The following is a 24,475-nucleotide window of genomic DNA, read 5'->3' as shown; positions in this document are numbered from 1 at the left end:
CATGCCTTGTAGAATGCTATACATATCTATAGAAGTAAAAATAGGAGGGGATAAATTAGTCTAAAAATAAAATAATAAGAAAAGAAATAGTTATAACTGTTTTGGTTTAGTAAAGGCAATATGTATTTAATTTTTAACCATATAAGAGGAACTGTGGCAATAGCCTGGGAGATAAACAGTCCAAGGCCTATAGGTAAGGGAATTGTTTTTATATAATTGAACTGTATTTTAGGGTAATACCTTTGAATATTTAAGTTTTTACCTTTTCTCTTCCAAAATAGTTAATGAGGTTTAAATTTTGCTTTCCAAGTAAAGTTGTACTGAGAGGAAAGACAAATTAAAGAATACCTAAGTAGTATTTCATTGTTGGGACATTTTTATTGATCATTCAGACCTTGGGCTAGGAAAATGTTAAATTACTTAAGCATACCAAAAATACATATGAGCACTAATTAAGAGCTCACCTGCACTTAACAATTTACTATTAGTGGAAAAGAAACAAGAATGGTGAATATTATATGCTGTCTTATCACAAAATAAATTATAATGTTTCCATAGAAGGGAATAAAATTTCAAAGAATAAAATAATTTACATCCACAGATTGCAAGGCTATGAAATTAATTGCTGGAAAAGTATCAGGCAGCAAATGATGGCAAATGAAGTAAGTTCAATGAAACTTTAGAACTAAATCTATGTACTTTTTCAAAAATACAATTGCCAAATGTAACAATGGATTTTGTTGTAAATTTGTGCTATAACAAATGTGCTTCTTTCTCCTTGCTCTATTTTCTTATTATTGGCAAAATATATATTTTATAATTTTGTACTGTACAATATATGTATTTGCTACATAACTTGATTTTCTAGTGCTAATACATATTAGAAGTAACAACAAAGGTTTATTTTGGCAATAAAATGCTTTTCTTTTAATAATGTCCCAGAAAATATTTGTAAGGCATATGAAAAATAGTATGCAACAATATAGCATTAATGATCCTGCATCTCTAATACATCCCTTATTCATACAAAACTCAGACTGATTTCAGTAAGAGTTTTGTGTGTAAATGGCATGTAAGCATCAGGACTAGGCCCTAAACAAGTATATTTAGTAGCCATTAGTTGAAAAATTTAAGTGCTTGAAGTAGACCAAGAACACTTCCAAAGTATTGTAAAGCTAGAGACTCTTGTTACTATGGACAGTCTCACTTAAACCCTTTCTAAGTTTTGAGAAAGGGACTACCAACCAAATGTATCCTCAGAGTAAATGCATTTTTAAAAATTTTCTACTGTATTTTCCCATTCCATATAGGTCAAAAGAAGCAAAGGGAAAGTTTCATATATGTAAATATGTCTCCCAAATCAGAAAAATCTATTATGATTCAATCTTATTTATATGATTTTCATTGCAAATAGAGTATACAGCCCTTTGTACAAGTTCATTTGATGACATATTTTCAATTCTACTACCAAAATGTCCCTTTTCAAAACAAAGTATTTGTGGTAAAAATAAGCAACAAGAAGACTAACTGGATAGCTGCAGTAAGACATATTTTCTTTGAGAAAAAGTAGTCCAATAAAAGAAGACACTTTTCCAAAGTAATTATACATTTTAAAGATGTGGTGGCTTTGTCAGTGTGCACAAACCAATTTTACTGTTTTTATTTACTCAGGTCATCAAAAAACAATAGTCAAAATGGTCATTTGGCAATTGTTATATTGACTTGTCAACTCTTTTGGTTGGTTGTTAGTCAAAAAGGTCACATTGGCCTGTGCATATAAACACAGTATGAGTGAAATATCTGGATTACTAGCTGTAGCAACACTAGTAGCATTTTAAAGTACTTATACTACTTAAAAGGCAGAAAGAACTAATGAAACAAATTGCAATCACATGAGTTTTCCATTCAGAAGTCATTTATAGGTGAGTCTTAGATGATTCAAGAACAAAAAATGAAGAACCATATGCAACATGGTAATGAAATTTAAAAGTAAATTTTTAAAAGGCTAAGAAACATATTTAATTAATGCTGGAAAGTTCTTGTATGTATGTCATCTACTTTGATAAAATGGGTAACTCAAGATTATGCAAAGCCTTACACAGTAAATGGTTAACATGTGCTCTAAGTGACAGCAAGAGCAGTAAAAGGTCCAGAAAACTCTGAATTTGCAATCAAGCAGAACATAAGGATTTAGGATATGAAAACTACTTTGTTTGGACCTGCAAATGCTTCTGTTTGGGGGGCAGCAGTCCAGTAATTACAAAGAAATAAACTATCTAATCAGGGTTTATTTCCCCCCTTCCCATGATGACTTGCTTATCGAGCTGATCTTGAGTCTATGGGTAACCTTTTACTGGATGCCAAGTACCCTAAGGAGGAAGGAATGAAATACTGAAAAGAGCTAGTTGGAAACAGAGCTTTGAGACTTAGAGGAAAACAGGAGAACTAAGCATATAAAATGCATTTAGCTTTGCAGCAAGGTTAGCAATACTAAATATTTCATCACTACTTATTGGCAGAATTTTTTTTCCTAAAGAGAGGCTGTCTTCTGTAGAGAAGAGGTAGTATAAATAACAATATATAGGTCAAATTACTCTAGTGGCTACAAATTTTTGTTTGTAAGTTTCAGCAAATATCAAAATAAAATTGTATAACTAAGAGAATATGCTACTAGCATGCAGATTAAGGTTGCCTAGAAGCATTCTTCACTGATAACACCCTAGGTTTCAATACAATTTTCATGATATGTTCACTTTTAAGATTTTAAATTGGAAACCTACTTTTGGTAAGCACCCCTTGTCCCTCCCCCCCTTCCTGAATTATGAGTTCCCCAACAGTAACAACAACAACAACAACAGCAACAACAAAAGTTCAAGTATGCAGGTAAGAAGAGGTTAACAGATTTCAAAAATATATTTTGCCCCAAAAATAAAGCAAAAACAAAACAAATCTATTAGAAGAGAATAAATAATTATCTCAGGAATTTGTCCTTCATAAAAAAAAAACAATCTGTCTCCCTGTGGTCTAAGTGCAATGTCTTAACTTGCTCATGTAATTAAGATTGTCATATTAGCATGGTCTATGATAATCTAAATTATTATCAATCTTAGTGTTTTCCCAATAAAAATTTATAAAGATAACAAATAACCATTAATCTCTTATAAATATGTCTAGGTACTGCTTTTATGCATTGGAGTAAAGCAGTTGACTGCTTACTCTTATTTTATAGTCATATTATAACCATTAAAGTCAACATTAGAATTGGCAAATTGGCATTATTTCTATTAAATCAGGACTACATTAACTCCACAATGTCACATGAAACCATTGCATAATATATATCACAAGACAGCTGGCTGACATTGTAGAAGTTCTAATATATATTATAACTCTAAACAATGAATTGAAATGACCCCCAAACATTGCAGCGCTTATTATTTTCCCTGCTTATTAAAATGTTAACTTTTTTAAATTAACAAACTCTCTTCAAATTAAGCAATAACAAGGGTTCTGCGGTTTGTTTTTTTAAAAAAAGTGCATGATAGTGCTTTCCAGAAATGAATCATTTCATTATCTAACCTCTAGTTAATGTCATTTTTACATGAAACCACTGAAGTTTGAAAACTGGCTTATTCATTTGGAGATAAAAAGCTATTTATACACAAAACAGAGGGGGACAAATATGCCAAATTAAAGGAACTATTTAAACAGGGTTACTCAAGAAATTATGCATGATACCCTTTCCAAAATTGTTCACTTCGGGTTAAGAATGGAAAGCAAAAGTACTATTGGCACTTGACACAATGATTGATTTTGTGCACATGTAATGATTGAATGGACCTCTTTATTAGAATGACATGGAAGACTTAAAAACAAGACTTCAAGAGGTTTTGAAACTAAAGCACTTTTAAAAATTGGAAATAATATAGTCATCTTGTTTGTCTTAAAAATATATGTAAATGCTGTTGTAGCTACCTGCCATAAAATGTACATATCTTCAAGCAGCTAAATGATCAGATAACTAATTCTACTACAGAATAAAGCTGAACAGCTGTCTAGTCTAGAGTTATATGTTTCAGTGTACTTTTTGCAAGTAATACTTTAATGCACACAAACAAAAACTGGTAAAGCTTGTAGCAAAATGTTTTGCCTAGTGTTTTCTTTCTCATGCAAATATGAGTGCTGTACATGTGATAAATATTTTAAATTATTGGACAATACCTTTCTATGCTCTGAATTAAAGTGAAAAACATGTCACGTTATATCTTTGTTCAATTAGTAATGGATGCAGCTCTTTTGAGTGTCTTTACTGATGGTCCTAATCATCTGTATTCTTCTCTAGAAATGGCAAAACAACCCTAAAAGTCAGTGCTGCATCTGTTAATGATTTAGTTTACTGAACACTATTTTTGAGTTGTACTGACTGAAATGAGTTAAATGATTAATAGTTACCCATATTATAAGCTAACCATGACAATTATGAGATGTGCACAGTGAACAAGAGGAGAAGGAAAGGTGTGGAAGGGCACAGAGAAGGGAGCTCTAGAGGATGTCAACATTTTTGTAACTGATCCAGAAAATATAAGATACTATCATGGTCAGGAAAAATTCTTTAATTGGTATGGGCCTTGATTGCTTAAACATTAAGATGCTTGGGGAAGAAAATAAGATAATATAAAATTAATAATTATCATTTTTCAAAAATAGGTTTCATGACATGAACCAGTATAAAAGGATTTTTTACGCCTGGTCCTGTCAGGCTTTTAGAAAACGCATGCATTTTGGACTTTTAGAAATAATTCTTTGTTTTATAGACATTGGTGTGTTGTATAAAATGGTCGATTCCAATAATTTCTTGGATCATACTGGATCTAAGGCTTCTTTGATAATGTAAGACACAAGGTCCCCAATTACATAAATGTATCCACTGGAAAAATTGTGAAGTCTCAGTAGGTGAAAAGGAGTGCTCTTTAGAAATAAGGCAGCATCATTTCCAAATTCTTCATAATATAATTCTGTGCATTAAAAATGTCAGCATTATCATTTTAGTGAGCAGGTATTTCTGATTCTATATTTATTTTTATTGCAAGCTCTTTGATCTGATCATTCATTTCAAAAAATTTATTTACTAGCATCATTTTGTATAAACACTGCTTTCAATATCAAAATTGAAAGTGACTACTTTAAAAAATCCTTCTGAATGTGGTTATGAAGAAATATCTATATAGGGCTGGGACAATCAGAGACAGACTGGATGATGCAGTGGAAAGGTACTCAATTGTGCTGGCAGGTAAGTACTGAATTTATGTTTGTGATTACTGGAATGGATCAATTCCCACCTAGAAGGAAGTTCAAATGAGAGGATGTCACATTTTTTCCTAGCTCACATTATATTCCTGGGCATGTGTATTTGTGCTCAGATTGATCAAAGGGAGGACAACACTCCATCTTATATTTCATAATACCAGCAATACTTTGTTTTGTTCATGCCATTCTCTTTCCCACTGCTGAAAAAATACCAATTTTCATTGCCAACTTCTACAGAAATAATGGTAGTGAATAAACATAAAGAAAAATACTTTGATGGCAATACCCATGCCAGGAAAACAAAACAAAACAAAAAATTAAATCCTATGAATACCGTGTAACTGCTGCATTAATTTGAGATTTTTGGCACTATCAACATTTTACATTTGGTTAAGTCTGAAAAAGCCATTCTGGAAATGTTAATACATAATAAAGTGTTTATGTTTTTCAACCTTAAGTGTAAATTTAGCTTCCAGCAAATAAATACTGTAGCTATTTTTGGCTTGTATTGAACATTGTGATTTTCTTATTCATTAGCATTTTTTTAAAATGTTCAATTGATTGCAACATTCTCAAGTAGACTTTCTAGTCGATTCACCCAAATTCCAACAGGAATTGGTTTATAAATTGGTTCCAACTGGAACTGGTCATTTGGAATTTCCAGCACAGGAAATTATTTTATATGTGCCTTGATAAATACCCTAAAATACAAACTGATGTGTCTAATACCTAATGAAGAAAAAGGTAGTTATAATGTAAATGTCACACTAAAGAAAAAACAAAATACAACTATATGATTGGGCATCTAATTTCCCTCTAACATTAGGGCTTGATGTACATTTTTTTTTTGCCCTTTACCTACCATCAAATGACAGCAGCTTATAAGCACAGCAAACACTGTGCTTGACCTGCCAAGTTAAGATGATTAGTTTGTCCTAGTTATGTTATGGCAAATTGTCAACTGATGAATACTATGCCCTCCCTCCCCCCACAGGTTCTTAAACTCAAAGCCTATGTCGGGAGTCATGGCTATACCCCCCAGGTGATCCTCGGTTCCTGTGGGGTTTATAAGTGTCCTGATATGAGTCAGAGTACTCTTCTTCCACAAGAGGGTAATGGTCTCGGCTGTGTTGGGAACTGGAAGACAAGCGGTTCCTACTCTTCCGGGCCCTTTCATTGTGATAATTTTCATCAGAGGCCATCAGACTTCGTCTTTCAATTGGAGAGTTCTCAGTAGAGTGGTTGCTGTGCCTCATGCGCTGGCTCTAAAAATATCAGATAATTCATTGATTAAAGAAAGTCAGCTTAATTTTAACCTTTATGAACCTTCAAAATGTCAACGTGTGGCACAGAAGCTATGTTTATATGGGTAGAAGAGTTATGAGTTCCCATAGCCTGTTGTCACATACTTTGCTGAATAAAGGAAAGAGATTAAAACTTTCATTCCTCATAACATGCTGTCAGGATGTGGGATATATAGAGGTCAGAACTTCAAGCTTTCATGGGAGCTTTTTTTCTTTTTTCTGACTTTTAGAATCTGCACTATCCCTTCTGGTCTAACATTCCTTCTGATCTAGGCTTTCAAATTCTCCTCATTCCTCAGATCAGAAGCATCATGAGTGTAGAAAGTGCCTGATATTTTGTTACTGAATAGGATATAAGGCCTTAAAAGTAATTTAGGTCCAGTCACACACTTAAAATATCTAGTCCTATGTATTTTGGGTACAAATCACAAGGATATCAGAGTACTAATAGTTCAGGCAGTCATAGCAAAGAAATGTATTGCTATTCTACATATTTAACATATGATATATAGGTAGAATTGAAAGTTGTGTTGAAGAGAATTAAAATATAAAAAAGTTTTTAATTCCCCCTTTTAAAAAAAGAAGAATTATTTCGCCACAGAGAAATAAGTTGAAATCCACATGACTATTTATTGTATTATTCCTGCCTTGCACATAGGCCTGGGTTTCTTCAACTATAAATATCAGTGCTTTTCTTTTTTTCCTTATCTTATCAACCCTGTTTTGAGTCATGCTTAAAAAGTAGACTACTACTCTCTCCTATCAGGTCTTGGTTAGCCAAAACATTGCTCTACTTTTGGTCTGCTCTCCAGAATTTATTCTAGCCCTATTGAATTTTCTGTGTTCCCTAATATTTCTGGCCCTCTCTTTTCTTGGTACTTTGTACCTGTGTTTCCTTCTTCCAATATTCTATTGACTGACTCCTAACAAAAAAACATTGATTGTTCTAGTAAACAAATGCCTCTTTTTTGCTTTGTCCTTGATACTTCTTACCTGTATCCTCCTTCCCGCCATTTGGAACATACTACCTGGTGAGATCTTGATCAAGAATTGGACTAGAATTTTAAAGTGCCTTTTGGTATTGACATTCTATGACTCTTTTAAATTTGTTCCACTTTTAATAGCTATATATTTCACTTCAATCTAGTAGAATCTAATTATCTTTCTTATATTCTTTTACCTTATTTTAATTAAAGTATAATTAATCTCTGTAAAAGCCCTATTTTTCTGTATAGTACTGTTATTTTAAGGACCTTTTCATATGGAAAAGTTTAGTGCTGAGAAAGATAGAAAATATACTTATGTGTAAAGAGTTATGTCAACTGGTACATGATCTAAGGCACTGCATCTGTCATAGATGAACATTTTAATGCCTCATCTTTAAAATGAGTAGGACACGGAAATGGCAAACACTCCAGTATCTTTGCCAAGAGAAACCCAAATGGGGTCAGGAAGAGTCAGAGATAACTGGAAACAACTCAACAACAACAAAAATGAATAGGAAGTTTTGTTTAATCAAAAATTGCTTTTATATACATACACACACACATACACATAGTGACAATTTTCAGATGGAATTTGACCAACTTAGGACAGAAAATGAAATCTGGCATACAAATAATGACAACCCAATTTATATGTGAATAGATTGATCCAAAGATTTTTATTTATTAAAAACTTGGAAATGTCAGTATGAAGAAGTAATTTCAAAGACATAAAATAAAGTGGAGGACCATCTTGTGAATTTATACCTGCAGGAGATAAAACTCTTTGGAGGCTGGGATATGATTAAATAAGTTCTGTTGATTTCTTAGAGGAAATTGCCAAGTATCATTTAAGTGAAAGGCAAGTTATCAAGTGCCCAAAGGTTTTCATTTAAACTACTGAAAGATATAAGAATTCAGAGCTAAAGGCAGAAAGTAGAGCTAAAAAAAGAACTTGGAAACAGAAGACTGACAAAACAATGAAGAGTCAGAAAAGTATCTATAATGGAGCTGTGTTTTAAAGATACTAACAACTACTTGCTGACAGAAGGCTTTTAGCTTTCCAACTTGTAATTTATTGGCAACAGGTTCAACCCTAGTTGACAAGAGTTGAAGACTCTGAGAAGTACCTGTTGTCCCTCCTCACCTATTTTAAGAGGGAAAAACAGAAATGGGAAAGGCAAATTTTGCAGCTGCTTTGCTGATATTGAGATTCAACTGGATTGTGCAGAAGCCTGGTGATTAAAATGCTAAGTAGGCTTGTTTACCTTGCATAGAGAATCAACCTGAATCATTTTGCTGTGATCTCTGTTCTGACTGGACAATGTAGTTCAGGATTAAGAAATGGAAGAGGCCAAAATGTTGTGGACTATTCAGAAGCTTCTCATCTGTACACCATAAATATTATCTCCAAGAAAAGAATTATAAGACACTAGATATGGTGAGCTTCAAATAAATTCATTAAGTGATAGGAAACAACTAGTTCTCTGTATAAGTTACTTCTAAATCAGCTCTGCATGTACAGACTATTGAGTTGTTAAAGCAAAGATTATATTAAATTAGAAGAATGATTAATACTTAGAAAATACATGCATATAATTAAAACAATTTCAATTTAGCCTAAATACATGCATATAATTAAAACAATTTCAATTTAGCCTATTTAAACAAGCTAATGACTTTGCAAAATGGGGTCTCAATAAAAGAACAGACCAGCACAGATGATCTCTGTCCAATATGACAGAGGCCATCAGAAAGTTATACTTTCTTCACAATTTCCCCACAGTAGGACAGCAGAAATTTTGCCATTGGATTGTCCCACCTCCTGATGCCAGAGTAAGGAACAATGAACTTATATTTCTAACTTTTAGGAATTCTTAAGAGCTTCATCTGCATTAGCCCACACTCTCCAGCATGGCCATCTGGGGTTTTGTGTGTATGTACAGTGTCCACCTGTATCTTACCAATAGCTTAAGCTACTTATGTTAGTGGTAAAACATATCCTGATGAGATGGGTTCTAGGTTTCTTTTTCCTACAGAATTTTTAGCTTCGCAGAAGAGAAAGTTGTTTTATAGACATAGACAATATATTGTATGCTTAACCCTAATCAACAGTCTAGCAAATGTGTGCCATTGGTCATAAGCAAAAACAGACAGTGATACAAACGGCTCAGTGAGGACTCATTACCAGGATGGGAAAACAAGAATGTCTTGATGATACATCAATAGTGTCATCTTCATAATAACTGAACTTCCACAGACACATCATAGAAGCATATATCTTAATAAGTCTATCCTGAATTCTTCAATGTGCTTCTCAGAACTGATCCAAACAAGACAATGGAAATGCTACATCCAGATCAGCTCTACAGTAAGTGAAACCAAGATATGGTTCAGTGGACCTACTATAGCTACCTCATAGTACATTTCTCTGTTCATTTCCATCATCTAAAGCTATTCATTCATATGGTACTCTTTCTACTCATAGAGATGCCATTTTGTAGCATAGTAATGTACTATAATAGCATTTCAGAGAGTGCCACTTATCTCAGAGTTAACTCCACATGATCTACAATTATGACTATCATTATAACCTATTAAAACAAAACTAGTCATGATGCAGGAAGGTTCAATTGACTACATGTTCCTCACAGTCAGTAAATTGGGGGTCTCAAATACATTTCAGCAGCTGCTGGATAAATGGTAAATAATAATTAATTCAGCAAAGGCAACATTCATTTGGTAGCATAATCACTCTGATTCTCCATGTCTGGGTCTGAACATACTACAATGCACAAAAAAAGAATAACAGAAGAGAGAAAATTTTCCATTTATACCCATCTCCACATTCTGTGCTGGAGAAGTTCTGTGACTACTGACTAAGGCAAGATCCTGTGCAGGACATCATGTGTGTAGGGGCTATACTTACACACTTGGAAATATGCTTAGGAACATATGTTACAAGTTCAGCCGTGTCAAATTCTGAACTTTGAAAAAGCATCGTAAGACTACTTCCTAGCTCTCTATGTGGTAGTTGGCATTTGAGGGCTGCCAAAATGTCAGTTTATTCCCAAATGCATAACTGAAACATCTACCAGCAGTTTCATTTCTTAGAGACTTATAAGAGTAATAGAAATTTTAACTGCACTTAAGGATTGTGTTCTATAACTATTACTTATAGCCATTCATCAGAAGAATATTGATATATAAAATATGGATATTCATTTTAGGTAGAAATTTGGGGTCACTTGAAGAGCCCTGCAATTTCCATAGGCAATTTAGCCTGATTTCCTCCTTCTGTTTAAATCTAGATAGAAAGCACATTCCACTTCTGGTATCTTCCTGAGGCATATACATAGATGATGAGTGTTATGGGTTGTCCACCCATCTGTATGTCATAATTTAGAAAATAATTCTTCATCCACTTGGTTCTCTCTGAGTAGATAGTTATGCCAAACTTTTTTGAATGGTTATGCATCTCATCCTGCAAGAACTATAACCTTCGAAACTGCTGCCAGTATAATAGTATCCACAAACAGAAAATCTCATGACCTAGGTGAAATCCCTTCCTTGCATGCTGGGTCTCTTCTATGAAAGTAGTAAATACCTTTGGTAATCAATCTCCCTGTTTTATGACTTTCCTGATAACATAAAAATGTATACACAAATAAGTTTATCCCAGTTGCTACAAATTTCAAAAATCACTTAATTTTATGTGTTTAAATATTTAAATTTACTATTGTGTCAAAGGCAATAGAGTGTCAGCAGGCTTCATCACATAGTACTATAAATAATGAACGATGTGCAAGAATCAGAGTAAAGAATCTTATCAAAGAAATGATAAAAATAAATGAAAAAATGCAAAATAAGGTGGTCTATCAGTACCAGATTTCAAACTGTACTATTAAGCAGTAATTATCAAAACAATCTGGTACTGGCTAAGAAATAGAGGTGAATCAGTAGAATAGAATAGGTACAAATTACACTATAGTAAATGACCATAGTAATCTAGCATATGATAAACCCAAAGACCCAAACTTTTTGGAACAAAAATTCATTGTTTGAAAAAAACTGCTGGAAAAACTAGAAAACAGTATGGAAGAAACTAGTTATAGACCAATATCTCACACTGTATACTAAAATAAGGTCAAAATGGTTACATGATTTACACATAAAGGGTGATACCATAAGCGAATTAAGATAGCATGGAATAGTTTATCTGTCAGATTTATGGAGAGAGGAAGAATTTAGGACCAAAGAAAACAGAGAGCAATATAAAATGTAAAATAGGTAATTTCAATTATATAAAATTAAAAAGCTTTTGCACCAAACAAAACTAATGTAACTAATATAAGGAAAGCAGAAAACTGGGAAAGAATTTTTGAAACAAGTATCTCTGATAAAGGCCTCATTTCTCAAATATATAGAGAACTGAGTCAAATTTATACACATACAAGTCATTCCCCAATAAATAAGTGGTCAAAGAATATGAAAAGGCAATTTTTAGACAAAGAAAACAAAGCTATCTATAGTCATATGGAAAATGCTCTAAATTATTTTTGATCAGAGAAATGCAAATTAAAAGAACTCTGAGGCAAATCACCTCACACCTACCAGAGTGGCAAATATAACAAAAAAGGAAAATATTGGATGTTAGAGGGGATATAGGAAAACTAGGACATTAATCCACTATTGGTAGAGTTTTGAAAAGATCCAACCATTCAGGAGAACAATTTGAAACTGTGCCCAAACCTTGTATACCCTTTGATCCAGCAATATCACTGTTAGGTTTATATCCCAAATACATCCCCCCAAAAGAGGAAAAGACCTATTTGTACAAAAATATTTATAGCAGTTCTGGAAATTGGAAATTGGAAATCAAAGGAATGCCCATCAATGGGGGAATGGCTAAACAAACTGTGATATATGATGGTGATGACAAGCAAGACAATTTCAGAAAGACCTGGAAAGAGTTGCATGAACTGATGTACAGTGAAGTATAGTACACAGTGATAACAATATTGTTTAATGAAGAACTGTGAATGAATTAACTATTCTCAGCAATACAGTGATCCAAGACAATCCCAAAGTACTAATGATGAAGCATACTATCCACCTCCATAGAAAGAAATGATATTGATTGAACACAGACTGAAGCATGCTATTTTCACTTTCTTTCATTTTTTCTTTTATTCAAGTTTTCTTATACAAAATGACTAATATGATAATATTTTATATAATTGCACATGTATAAGCTATGTCTGGATGTTTACCACCTCAGGGAGGAGGGGAAAGGAGGTAAGAAAGGAGGCATAGAATTTGGAACTCAAAACTTTAAATAAAAATGTTTATTACTATTAAAAAAAGAAATGGATGATAAACAAAAGGAGGCAAGTTTATCATGTAGTGAGAGCAAGTGACAGCTATTGGATGGTCTGTGTGCTCCACTGAATCTTTATGATAACAGAAGAAAGTTAGCAAGGCCCCTAGAGTGTTGGGTAGACCCCCTGAAGTGAATTTATGGGGATTGAAAAGGGATGAATGGGCTTTGGTTATGATATCTGGAGAGAACATGTATAGTAATGAGATCACAGAGTCATTTGAATTTTATTACATGTTGCCCAACATGTCAGGTGTTATCCCCTAAAGCATTATGGTACAGAGTACCTGGGAGAGGACACTGAAAGGAGAATAGGATGTGCTAAAGGAAAACAATAATTAGCTATTTCATAAAATGTTTAGATAGAAGTAATTTTCCAAAAGATGGCTATACTTGATACCTCTAATTCTTTAACATTTACTCTTTCCTTTTCCCTTTGGATAAGATTTTTAACTCCACCACTCTATTGAGAACATTCTTTCAGAGATCACCAATGATCTCCTAATTGCCAAGTTCAAAAAAACCACTAAGAATGGTCCCAAAGTTATGAAGCTGGGTGACTAGGGAAGATTCAACTGAAATAGGAAAGTTGGAGGAAGGTCAAGTTTAGGGAAGGATGACGATAATGGATTCAGTTTTTAACATATTAAGTTTGAAGTAAACACAGGACATTCAGGGTGGAGCTATCCAGCAGATATTTTAAGTGGTCAGCTAGGAGTTCCTGAGAGAATTTAGCCATGTAAATATAGACTTGGACAAAGTCCTAAGGCTTCTTTGTTTCATCACGGTCTATAAGTGACCATGGTCATGCCAGCAAAGCATAAACTCTGGAAGGCTCTACTAGTTTGGAAAAGCTTCAGAAAAGTTCTGGCAACAGTCTATGTCTGCTTTCCAGGGATAAACCTAGCTAAGAATAGAGAACCTTGATGATGATGACAATGACAGAAGTAATATAGTTATCATTTATACTAGCATCTACTATATGCCAGACACTATGGTAGGTGTTTTCCAAATAATATCTCATTTAATCCTCACAACAACCCTGTGAGATAGGTGCTGTTATGACTATCCTTATTTTAAAGATGAACCTGAGGCAGAGAGAGGCTAAATGACTTGCCCAAGTTCATAATGATATCAAGGACCTGAGGCTTGATTTTACATTTCTGACTCCTGAAGTCCAGTACTGGAAAGACAACCACTTAGCGATGAAATCTTTGGCCACTATAACTCCCAAAACAAAGAAAAATATAAAATGACTCATAGTCCTATAAGCCTCCTTCAACTTCTCTAGTAACAGTAGCTAAGTGATGGAAAAAGAAATAGAAGGTGCTAAAAATCACTGTTTTTAGAATAAATATTAACAGAATTGTTGGAAATATAAATATGAGATCCTTAGTACCATAAATTTAGAACTAGAAGGGAACCCAGCCCATTCATTTTACAGCTTAATAAATCATGACCTAGAGAGGTTTAATGATTTGCCTAGGGTCAGACTAAGACAGGGTTTTAACTTGGTCCTGACTCCAACTTCAATGGTCCACTATATTGAGCTGCCTCTTGTGATCAATGAATAGACACATTATTGAAGCAACTGAGTTATACCAATCTTGATATTCTTAATATAAATGAAACCAGAAGACAAAAATAAGTTGTAGCTAAATGTAAAGATGGCTCACACATTCTTCTTGAGAGAAAAAGTTTAAAAAAATGTAGCTGGCATAGTTGGTTTCATTGTGCATCTAAAGCAATGAAAAACATTATTCATGGGACATTTGGTCAACTTGTATTGTAGTACTCATAAAAATTATTTGCAAACAGTCCCTAGCATTATTTTCATTCATTCATTTATTTTTTGGGGGTGGGGCAATGAGGGTTAAGTGACTTGCTCAGGGTCACACAACTAGTAAGTGTCAAGTATCTGGGGTTGGATTTGAACTCAGGTCCCCCTGAATCCAGGGCTGGTGGTTTAATCTACTGCTCTACCTAGCTGCTCTGTAGCATTATTAAGGATAATTACATATGGTATTTATAAAGCACCTTAAAGTTCTCAAAGGGCTTTGCAGACATTGTCTAATACTTTTGATGTGCTGCATGAGAAAACAGAAAGGGTGCTAAGACAAAGATGAGGAAAGCAGGTAGGCTAGATGAAGAATACACAGAGATATGTGATGGATGCAGCATGATTTTGAGAGTGTAGAGAGATTGCTTACCACGATCTATGAAAGAGGATAATGACAAATAACTGGAAAAATCTGAAATGTTTACCACCCTTCAATAAGTCATCAAGGACATATCAACCACTACAAGAAATTGCTCACTTTCTTTTCTCTAACAAAATCATTAGACTAAGCTGAACATGTATAAAGTGTATCCTTGATGAATGAAAAAAGTAGAATAGGCATGATATACAAAAATAGAAAAGGCAGTTGGATTCACCTCTACCTTTCAGAATCCTTGTTTGTCTTCAGGGCTTAGTTTATGCCTAATCCTCACCTGTTGTTAGTGTTCTCCTTCCCATTTTTCTTGTAACATATTTGTTTGTGTATATTTTCTATTCCTCTAGAAGAATATAAGCTCCTTGAGATCAGAGATTGTTTTAATTTTGTTTTTGTCTTTCCATTACCTGTATCTTTCACAGAGTAGATATTTAATGAATGTTTGTTAACAGGGGTTTAATTGGATAAATAGTTCATAGACCTGCTTCCATTACTATATGTATCTTGGTGAGTCAATGAAGATAGACCACAAACTTGGCCCATTTGGGAAAATGCATGTTGCTTCTAATGAAGCCAAGCTTATTCCTGATACAAGGGACCATTATTTTAATATCAATATTCTTCCCATGGTGCTATATGATGACAAGTCATGGAATACCACAGTCTCTGAAATATCCAAATTGGGGGTAACCCAAAGGGCAGTGACAAAATATATAGGGAAAGTAAGTGAACTGCAGCATATTACTAAAGAAGAATGACACAAGAGAAGCAGTGTATCACCATCACTGGTCCATAAGGCATAGAGAAAGTGCTTGAAAAAGTGACCAAGTCAGCAGGTACCTGTAATCCAGAGATTGCAGTGGGATATGGCGAAAGTGCCGTGGAGCCCAAATTTCTTCCAAGCAGAGGTGTCATAGGGGTGCTACTTGTTGTGTGTGTTGCACGCCAGTATGCCTCAAGGTATTCTGCCAAATGCTCACATGCATCCTCAAGCTGATTTTCATCCAGAATAACATCAAACATTTCCTGTTCACAACAAGAAAAATGCATTTTAGTTCCCTTTTAGTTTGTAAGTCGTAAAACCCTTAAATTCCAGTGAATATTGATAACATGTTGATGCTTATTTTAGCTATCATCTTTCTACATAAATTTCTCTATTAGAACTGAGGGAGGTATTGTCAGGTCTACACAAAGTTAAATGGGTGTCTGCAGAATTATTCACTGGATAAGGGGAAAAGCAAATCCAGATATTTAGAAGAAGGTGTATTTTTCTGTCTAAAGTATCTGGATAACCTTTTATTTTGCTTTCATGCCATCTTGGGTTAAAAAATACAACATCCAGCCTCAGACACTTGACACTAGCTGTGTAACCCTGGGCAAGTCACTTAACCCCAATTGCCTCACAAAGAAATACAACATTGCACAGTTTTTAAGTGTCAGTGGTAGGAAGGAGAATGAACATTTAACTGAATGTTAAAATATTCCATGAAAGGTTTTCTTACCTATATGAATAAAGGTTAAGGCTGTGTTACTTTTTTGATACTGAACTTTGAGGCAAGGACATTCAATGTGCGTAAGACTTTTAACTATCTATATGAAACTGTATCTATCTTCCAGGTACTCTGCAATATTAACTATTTCAACATAGTAACAGAGAGATTAAACAAAGAGCATGTTTGTAAATAGCACAATGTTTCTAAAAATAATGGCCAAAGCTTAAAGTTTATAAGGTACTTGACAAAACATCTCATTTCATCCTCACAATAGCCCTGTATATGGATAGTACAAGAGTTATTTTCCCACTTTACAAATGAGCAAACTGAGATTTAGAGATAAAGTAACAGTCACAGTCTCTTAGCTAATAAGTGGCAGAGTGACATTCAAATTCAGACTTCCTGACTCCAAGTCCAATGCTCTTTTCACTACATCACACTGTTTCCTGGATGTCAAACTTGGGTTAGCATTGATAAGAATGCAAAAATTATCCTTATTATAGGTAGTGAAAGTGCACCTCCTGTGTAATAAAAATAATGGTACCCATCATTTATATAGCATTTGGAAGTTTGCAAAGTGCTTTATATTTGTTATTTCATCTCCTTCTTCTAACAATCGTGTAGGGAAAGTACTATTATTATCTCCATTTTACAGTTGAAGATGCTGAGGTTTAGAGAGATTAAGTGACCCAGGGTATAAGTATCTGAACTTGTATTTGAACTCAGGTCTTCCTGACTCCAAGTTCAACACTCTATATACATTGTGCCATCCATTTGAGTTTCATATTCTTTAGAAGATACTTAAGGTCAGTCTATAGTCAAAAGTGATATAACCAAAATAGAGGTAATTTGTATGTTTTCTTAACATGCTTATCCTATGTAATCCTATAGTTCTGAAATTAATATTCTTTCAAATAGAGGAGAAAAATATGGGAGGAGCAAGTCTATTTACACTATTAATTAGGGGAAGTCTATATATGACAAGGCCTGGAGGGTTTAGTTTTTTGACAAAACTTAAATGTACCTTGCTGAAACAGTCTTTTTAGCTAATGACACAAAAGATGCATTTGAAGAATATGGTCAATTTTCTTTTGAAATGATCATAGCCATATCACCTACAACTGGCAAATATATAATAGATGCCAAATATACCATGGGTGGCTTGGTGAATAATTAACTGCCTTCTCCGAATTCCCTTATCTGTCCCAGAAATTGGTAGACATCTTTCTTCCCATTGTGATGCCCTCCAGTGATGCCCTTGATCTTAATCCATCTTATTCCTGCCAAGATCTTGCTCCATCAATTCTTCCTTTTATTCTTCATCTAACCTTTATTCCTCTCTATTGTCTCCTTTCCCTTGATTTACAAATCTGCTCAGGTCTCCTCAGTCCTAAAACAAAATAAAAAGCCCCAAACAAAAACCACATACCTTCTGCAGGTCCTTTTATCATCTTGAGCATTCTTCCCATCCAGTGCCAAATTTTTGTAAAGAACAGTCTACACTCATTGCCCCCAACTCCTTACCACCCACTCATTCCTCATTGACATACCTAGCCCAGAGTAGGCACTTAATAAATGCTTCTTTCCTTCTCACTACATCCTATGGAAATTGTTCTCTCACAGTCATCAAAGACTTCATAATTGTCATTTCTAATAACCTTATCCTTAAGAGAAAAGACCATATAGGCTTAGCATAGCACTTTGCATGCAGTAGGTCTTCAATGTCTTTGATGAATTGAATTTGATCTGCTTCATTTTAATTAGTGCTACAGTATGACTCTAAACTAATGAGTTTGATTTTTAAACATCTATATCAAAATTTATACAAGCAAGTGAGTGTTGTCTTTTGAAGTCATTACTGTGGAAGGATGCTCATCATTGGAATGATATATTTCATAGATAACACCACTGGAATAATAAGTGCATAACCTTGCAAAGTGATTAATTTTAAGGGAACACGTGTGTTAGTTTGGGTGTTTTATTTAGAAAATCAATCATTAGAAAGCAACAATAAGAGAAAAGGATGGAGACAGAAACTAGACTTGTGTTTTCACTAGAATGTGGAATTGGAGTAAGGAAACTACCCTTTACCAATGCAGGTATAAACTTCTCCACAACTTCTGGGCTTAGAGAATTTCTTAGATAACTGAGAGGTTAAGTGACTTGCCCAGGGTTACACAGCCACTATGTATAAGAGGAAGGACTTGAACTTGCATTAGCCAGGCTCTAAGGCTAACTTTCTTTGTCACACTGCCTCTCTATCCACTTAAGTTCTGGATACTTTCTCCAGTACTGAATGCTCTTTCCTATCCCCCAAAGACCTGGGCTAATAGAAAGAATAGGCTCAGTCCATGTTTCTTACACTTGCTTCCAGATCATTCCTTTGCCACCATAACTCAACAAACTCTCCATCTTTAACATTTGCTCCTTCTATTTTTATAAGCCAGTTGAGTCCTTGTCATGTTTATCTTGTGGCCTCTCACAGAGTTCAACACCTCACTTAGAGTCTTCCTTTCCCCTAGCACATGTGCCTTTCTTATCTCCAAGATCATCAATCTCCTAAACTCCCATGACCTCCATTTTCATTCAACTTCATCCATACACAGGGATGGTCATATATCTCATTTCACTATTACCTATACTGTTCCACTTCCGTTATTCAAAGATGAAATTTCCTATCTTTGACCACAACCTCTTCTTATCTTTTGATTTCTCCCTTTGTCTTACTTCTCATAAACCTCTCCTTCATCTTGAAGATGACCTTACTGTTCTCTTAATCAATCACTTTCATTCTGACTTTCCTTTCCTATCTTCACAGTCTTGACTATATGGTTAAACCAATTTAAACATACAGTAGGAGCTATACTTGAATTCCTTTCTCCATTGTCTATCAGCAGTTGTACTTTACCAAAAATCTATCCATTTCCCACTCCATTCACTTTCTCCATTTCTACTCACATACTGCTAGATGCTTCCAGATCAAGTCATGCAACTATGTCAACTGCATTCGCTACCAATTTTTGTTATTTATTTGTTTATTTATTTTGTTATTTGTTATTGAGGTGTGATGAAAATTCTTTTATTCCTCTCTGATAAACTTTCTACTATACACTCCCTGGTCCTTAATAAATGTTTGTTGAATTGTATTGATTTTATATTGTTGTCAATTCTTACACTGTCCCCCAAAACCCCACTGTTAAATGCTCAATGTTGGTAGCTGCTATGAAGCTACTTATTAGAACTTCACAAAATTTCAAATCCTTTTCAAATTTTTTGGGAAAATATACAATGAAGCATGTTGGCATTAAAAAGTCACTAAAAACCCCTAAAGTTTATAACAATGATACAAACAATAACAATATTCATGAGCACTTAAAAATATTTGCCTATAAGTATAATTTCATTTTATAAATGGAGAAACTAAGGTTCAGAAGTAAGTGACTCATCCCCAGTTACCTCGTTGGTAAATGTTAGATTACAGAATCATAGACAGAGCTGAAAGAGACCTCAGAGGCCATCTCTAGAACATGGCAGCTGGTTTTCTGACTGAGTTTACTGCTATTAATTGAAACCAAATGAGAAATAACCCACTGAGTTATCCAAACTAGATTTTCCATCTTTTGAAAAATATAATGGCACAAACCTAGTTAGTGTAGCTACCTAAGTCAGCTTATGTCTGCTGCGGCACGTAAAAGTCCACAATAGCATTTGGAGGGAGAAAGCAATCTCATCAACAACCAAAAAAAAAAAAAAAAAGATGTATGAGTATTTCTGACATTTCCAGGCAATTGAAGAACAAACAGCCCAGAACAGAATAATATTGTTCCTTTTATGACAGCTAATCATAGAGGAATATTGGTAACTGAGACCCTCTCAAGGCACTTTGTCGATGAACAACATTGTTATTCTATTATGGGTTATATTCTATAGTTGGCCTCTCTGTCACTTCTATGAATGGAATGGGAGCTACTAGTGCAGGCTACCAAAGGTGAACAGGCCCCAAATGAATAACTGAAATACAGAGCAGTCAGATCAAAATATAGACAGTTCTCCCTTTATCTAAGTGAACTGCTCTTCAGATCTTTGTGTAAGGTGATTTTTACATAAGGTGAATTTGCCTACCAATCTGAGGAAGGGAGGAAGAGAAAAGAAGGGGGCCCTGGGCCAGTGGAGGGAGAGGGGCTGGCATGCTGTTCAAGGACATGTGGTGGTTGGAGCAGGAGGAACTTATGGGGAGTGGTGGAGGATAGGGGCAGCAAGCCAGGGACAGCCACATATGCAGGGACAGCAGGTGGGTGGAGTGGGTCATAGGTCTCCTTCCTCAGCACAGAGGTCTCAAGCGCAACCCCCATCCAGCAGTGGTTTCTGGGGTTTTATTTTAAAATTTTAATGTTTTGTTTGTTTTTTTGTTTGTTTTGGTGGGGGAGGATGGGAGGCCATGGAGTGCTAAGTTGAGGAGCAGGAGTGGAGAGAGTAAGCAAAGTCCTATACTGTAAAATTAACATAGGTGGCTTTTTGGAATATGGATGTTTTTCAGAATTTATGTAAAGTTGAATTTGCATAATGCAAATTTAGACAAAGTAAAAACTATAAATGAAAACTAGGAGAAAAACAAGCTCCTTTGCCTGGTAAGTTCTGTTATGAAAATTTAAAAAGCAACTACCATAAATAAAGAAAAGTGAAAACCTGCCTAAATCATTCATTGGGCCCCAAGAAATTTTTAAGAAATTATTTTGGTTTTGTTGTTGTTGTTCCTTCATTCTGCAGTTTTTTGTTTTTTTTTAGTGAGGCAATTGGGGTTAAGTGTCTGAAGCCAGATTTGAACTCAGGTACTCCTGACTCCAGGGCCAGTGCTCTATCTACTGTGCCACCTAGCTACCCCTTGTTTCTTCATTCTGGAAGAGCACCATGACATGGGAAGGCAATGTCATGACTTGTACTGAATTGGATTTAAGTGAGGGAGGGCTGTGCAAGGTCATCAACCTCTCACTCTCCCCTCCAAAGCCATCTGGGTCCAGTGGCAAGGAAAACTGGAAATGGCCCCCAATGGTTAAGGAAATTGGGGGTAAGTGACTTGCCCAGGGTCACACAGCTAGTAAGAGTCTGAGGTGAGATTTAAATTCAGGTCCTCTTGACTCAGGCCAGTGCTCTATCCACTGTGCCACCTAGCTGCCCCCACTATCTTATTTTTTAAAGATTAGGACACTGTACAAAGTAGAAAAGAAATTCAAAATAAATAAATGAAATGTAAAAATAAAAATAAAACATTACAATGGACCTATGGGTCTTTTTTTTTTTTTAAGATGATAAACTGCTATAGAAATACCTGCTTAATTCTTAAGCCCTCAGTGGGTTTACATGGATCAGGGGGATAAAACCACTTCCCAGAAGTGTGAAAGTGGAACAGCAATGTTTATTTTTATATTGCCAAGAGGGAAATCTTTCTGTTTCCCACCACCCAGAGGAGCCATGTGCCCTAAGGGGGTGGAAACACAGTTTCTTCTAAGTGCCCCTCCCACATTAATCAAGTCAACAAGACTTTATTAAGGGCTTACTACAGTTCCAGACACTGTAAAAAGAAAGGTTCTTTCTACTCTTGAAGAGGTTCTACTCTAATGGGAGAGATAAATCGAAAAGAACTATATATAAACAAGATGTATAAAGGATAAAATGGAGATAATTTTTAAATTGTTGGGGGGTTGCCTTTAATGTATCTGGTTGACTTTTTAAAAGTTCTATGCAAACTGTAAGGATGTATGAAACCTTACTGGTTTCATAAACTAAGAATTTTTACTGAGTTTTTGAAATCTTTCAAATTATCTATATTAGGATAAAAAGATGGACTAAAAGGACATATCATTTAGGAAAAATCAGGAACCCAACAGTGACTAAAACTGGTCTAAGACTGTATTGAAAGATGCATTAGTACATGCAGTACTGAATATGATCTGTGTGGAAAAAAACATTTTGCTAATTAAATAACGATGACACTGAATGAACTGAAACTTAATCTCTGCTTTGGGGTTTTAGGTTGAATATAAGGCTGACTATAATAGCTGGATGAAAGGCTGTGGCTGGGTACCATTTGGGTCTTTGGAAAAGGCCAAGAGAGTTTCAGATATTTTTTTTTTTTTTTGCGGGGCAATGGGGGAATTAAGTGACCTGCCCAGGGTCACACAGCTAGTAAGTGTCAACCGTCTGAGGCCAGATTTGAACTCAAATACTCCTGAATCCAGGGCCGGTGCTTTATCCACTGCACCACCTAGCTGCCCCCAGATATTTTAATGAGGTACAAAAACATTTGAGTGTGTTACATGTACATACTTTTGCTGTTGTTCAGTAATTTTCCATTCATGTCTGACTCTTCATTTGGGGTTTTCTTTGTTTTGTTTTGTTTTTTCTTTCTTTCTTTAAGTGGGGCAGTGAGGGTTAAGTGACTTGCCCAGGGTCACACAGCTAGTAAGTGTTAAGTGTCTGAGGTCGGATTTGAACTCAGGTACTCCTGAATCCAGAACCAGTACTTTATCCACTGCACCACCTAGCTGCCCTGGGGTTTTCTTTGTAAAGATGGTGGAGTGGTTTGCTATTTCCTTTTCTAGCTAATTTTACAGATGAAACAATTGAGGCAAATGGTTAAGTGACTTGTCCAGGGTCACACAGTGAATAAGTTTCTGAAGCCCTATTTGGATTCAGGTCTTCCTGACTCTAAGCCCAGTACTCTATTCACTGCACCAACTAGCTGCCCATATGAAAATATATTTATTATATGTTACACACATGCACACAAACACACATATATATACTGTGTATGAATAGATATCATTTTACCTAACATTGCTGTTAAATCTTTTTCATTCTGAGCTCCACAAACACTAAACAAAATCCACATTTCCATATGTAAAGAAGAGAAAAGGAGGATTGCTCACAAAACAGTGAATCTCCACTTTGTAGTTTGCTTTTCTCTCTAAGCATATAAAATTTAGCACATACATTTCAAAGCTGTCCTATTTGTCTGTGTTTCCTCTGGCTTTCCATCTGTTCTCTTCTGTGCATCTTAGCAACTTTTCTCCCTATTTCCCTTTCTCCCCCACTTCATTGAAAAGAAAAAGAAATGAAAAGAAAAGACAACACCACTTGTAACAAAAATGCATAGTCAAGCAAAACAAATTCCCACATTGGCCATGCCTAAGAATGCATATCACATCCTCCACCAGCTGTACAGCATGCTAAATCATCCATTCTCTGGAATAGTGGCTGGTCCTTACATAGATCAGAGTTCAAAAAGTGGTGAACGAGTCTCTTAAACCATGACATGCACTGCTAAATGACAGTCGTATCTCAGCTATCCAGCATCATTGAAGATGGAGCTGTTTCACAGAAGTAAATCTTCTAGATAAATATTCTTACCCTTCTTAAGTGCTAAAATAGGTTGGTTTTTTTTTTGGGGGGGGGACTTAATTGTTTTTAATGAAAGGAAATATTTCCAAAATTTACTGCATACTTTTCAACCTTCTAAGAAAATATATATGACATTATAACATAACAACATAATATAATATAACAATACAAAATAATACAACAACTTTTTTCTTGATAACCTTGGGTCATTGTTATGAACATTAGTTATGATATTGTATTGCAATATAGTGATACTCCCTAGGGTCTACTGAAGTGATATGGGCTATTTATACCCACACTTATTTCTCCAATGCTATTATTCTTTTAGTTCTTATTAGTTTGCATATCTCCTCTCTTCATAGCAGGCTGTCAGCTGTCACTTCTGCCTTTGAAT

At 34.9% G+C, this 24,475-nt stretch overlaps 1 protein-coding gene across 5 annotated transcripts in view; it reads right to left on the bottom strand.

Moving 5' to 3' along the window:
• Nucleotides 1-2,993: 2,993 nt before the first annotated feature.
• Nucleotides 2,994-24,475, bottom strand: part of CACNB4 (calcium voltage-gated channel auxiliary subunit beta 4) — a 351,173-nt gene continuing 329,691 nt past the window's right edge. For all 5 annotated transcript variants that reach the window (XM_043992572.1, XM_043992573.1, XM_043992574.1 and 2 more), the window contains 2 exons: nt 16,031-16,216; nt 2,994-6,572 (listed from right to left, as the gene is read on the bottom strand). In XM_043992572.1, the coding sequence (XP_043848507.1) occupies nt 6,312-6,572; nt 16,031-16,216 (447 nt within the window). In that variant the 3' untranslated portion in view covers nt 2,994-6,311. The remainder of the gene's footprint in view (nt 6,573-16,030; nt 16,217-24,475) is intronic.

The sequence above is a fragment of the Dromiciops gliroides genome, chromosome 3 (genome assembly GCF_019393635.1).
Source record: "Dromiciops gliroides isolate mDroGli1 chromosome 3, mDroGli1.pri, whole genome shotgun sequence".
Classification (NCBI taxonomy): Eukaryota; Metazoa; Chordata; class Mammalia; order Microbiotheria; family Microbiotheriidae; genus Dromiciops; species Dromiciops gliroides.
The sequence above is the reverse complement of the archived record's forward strand: the minus strand, read 5'-3'. Positions and strand labels throughout refer to the sequence as shown.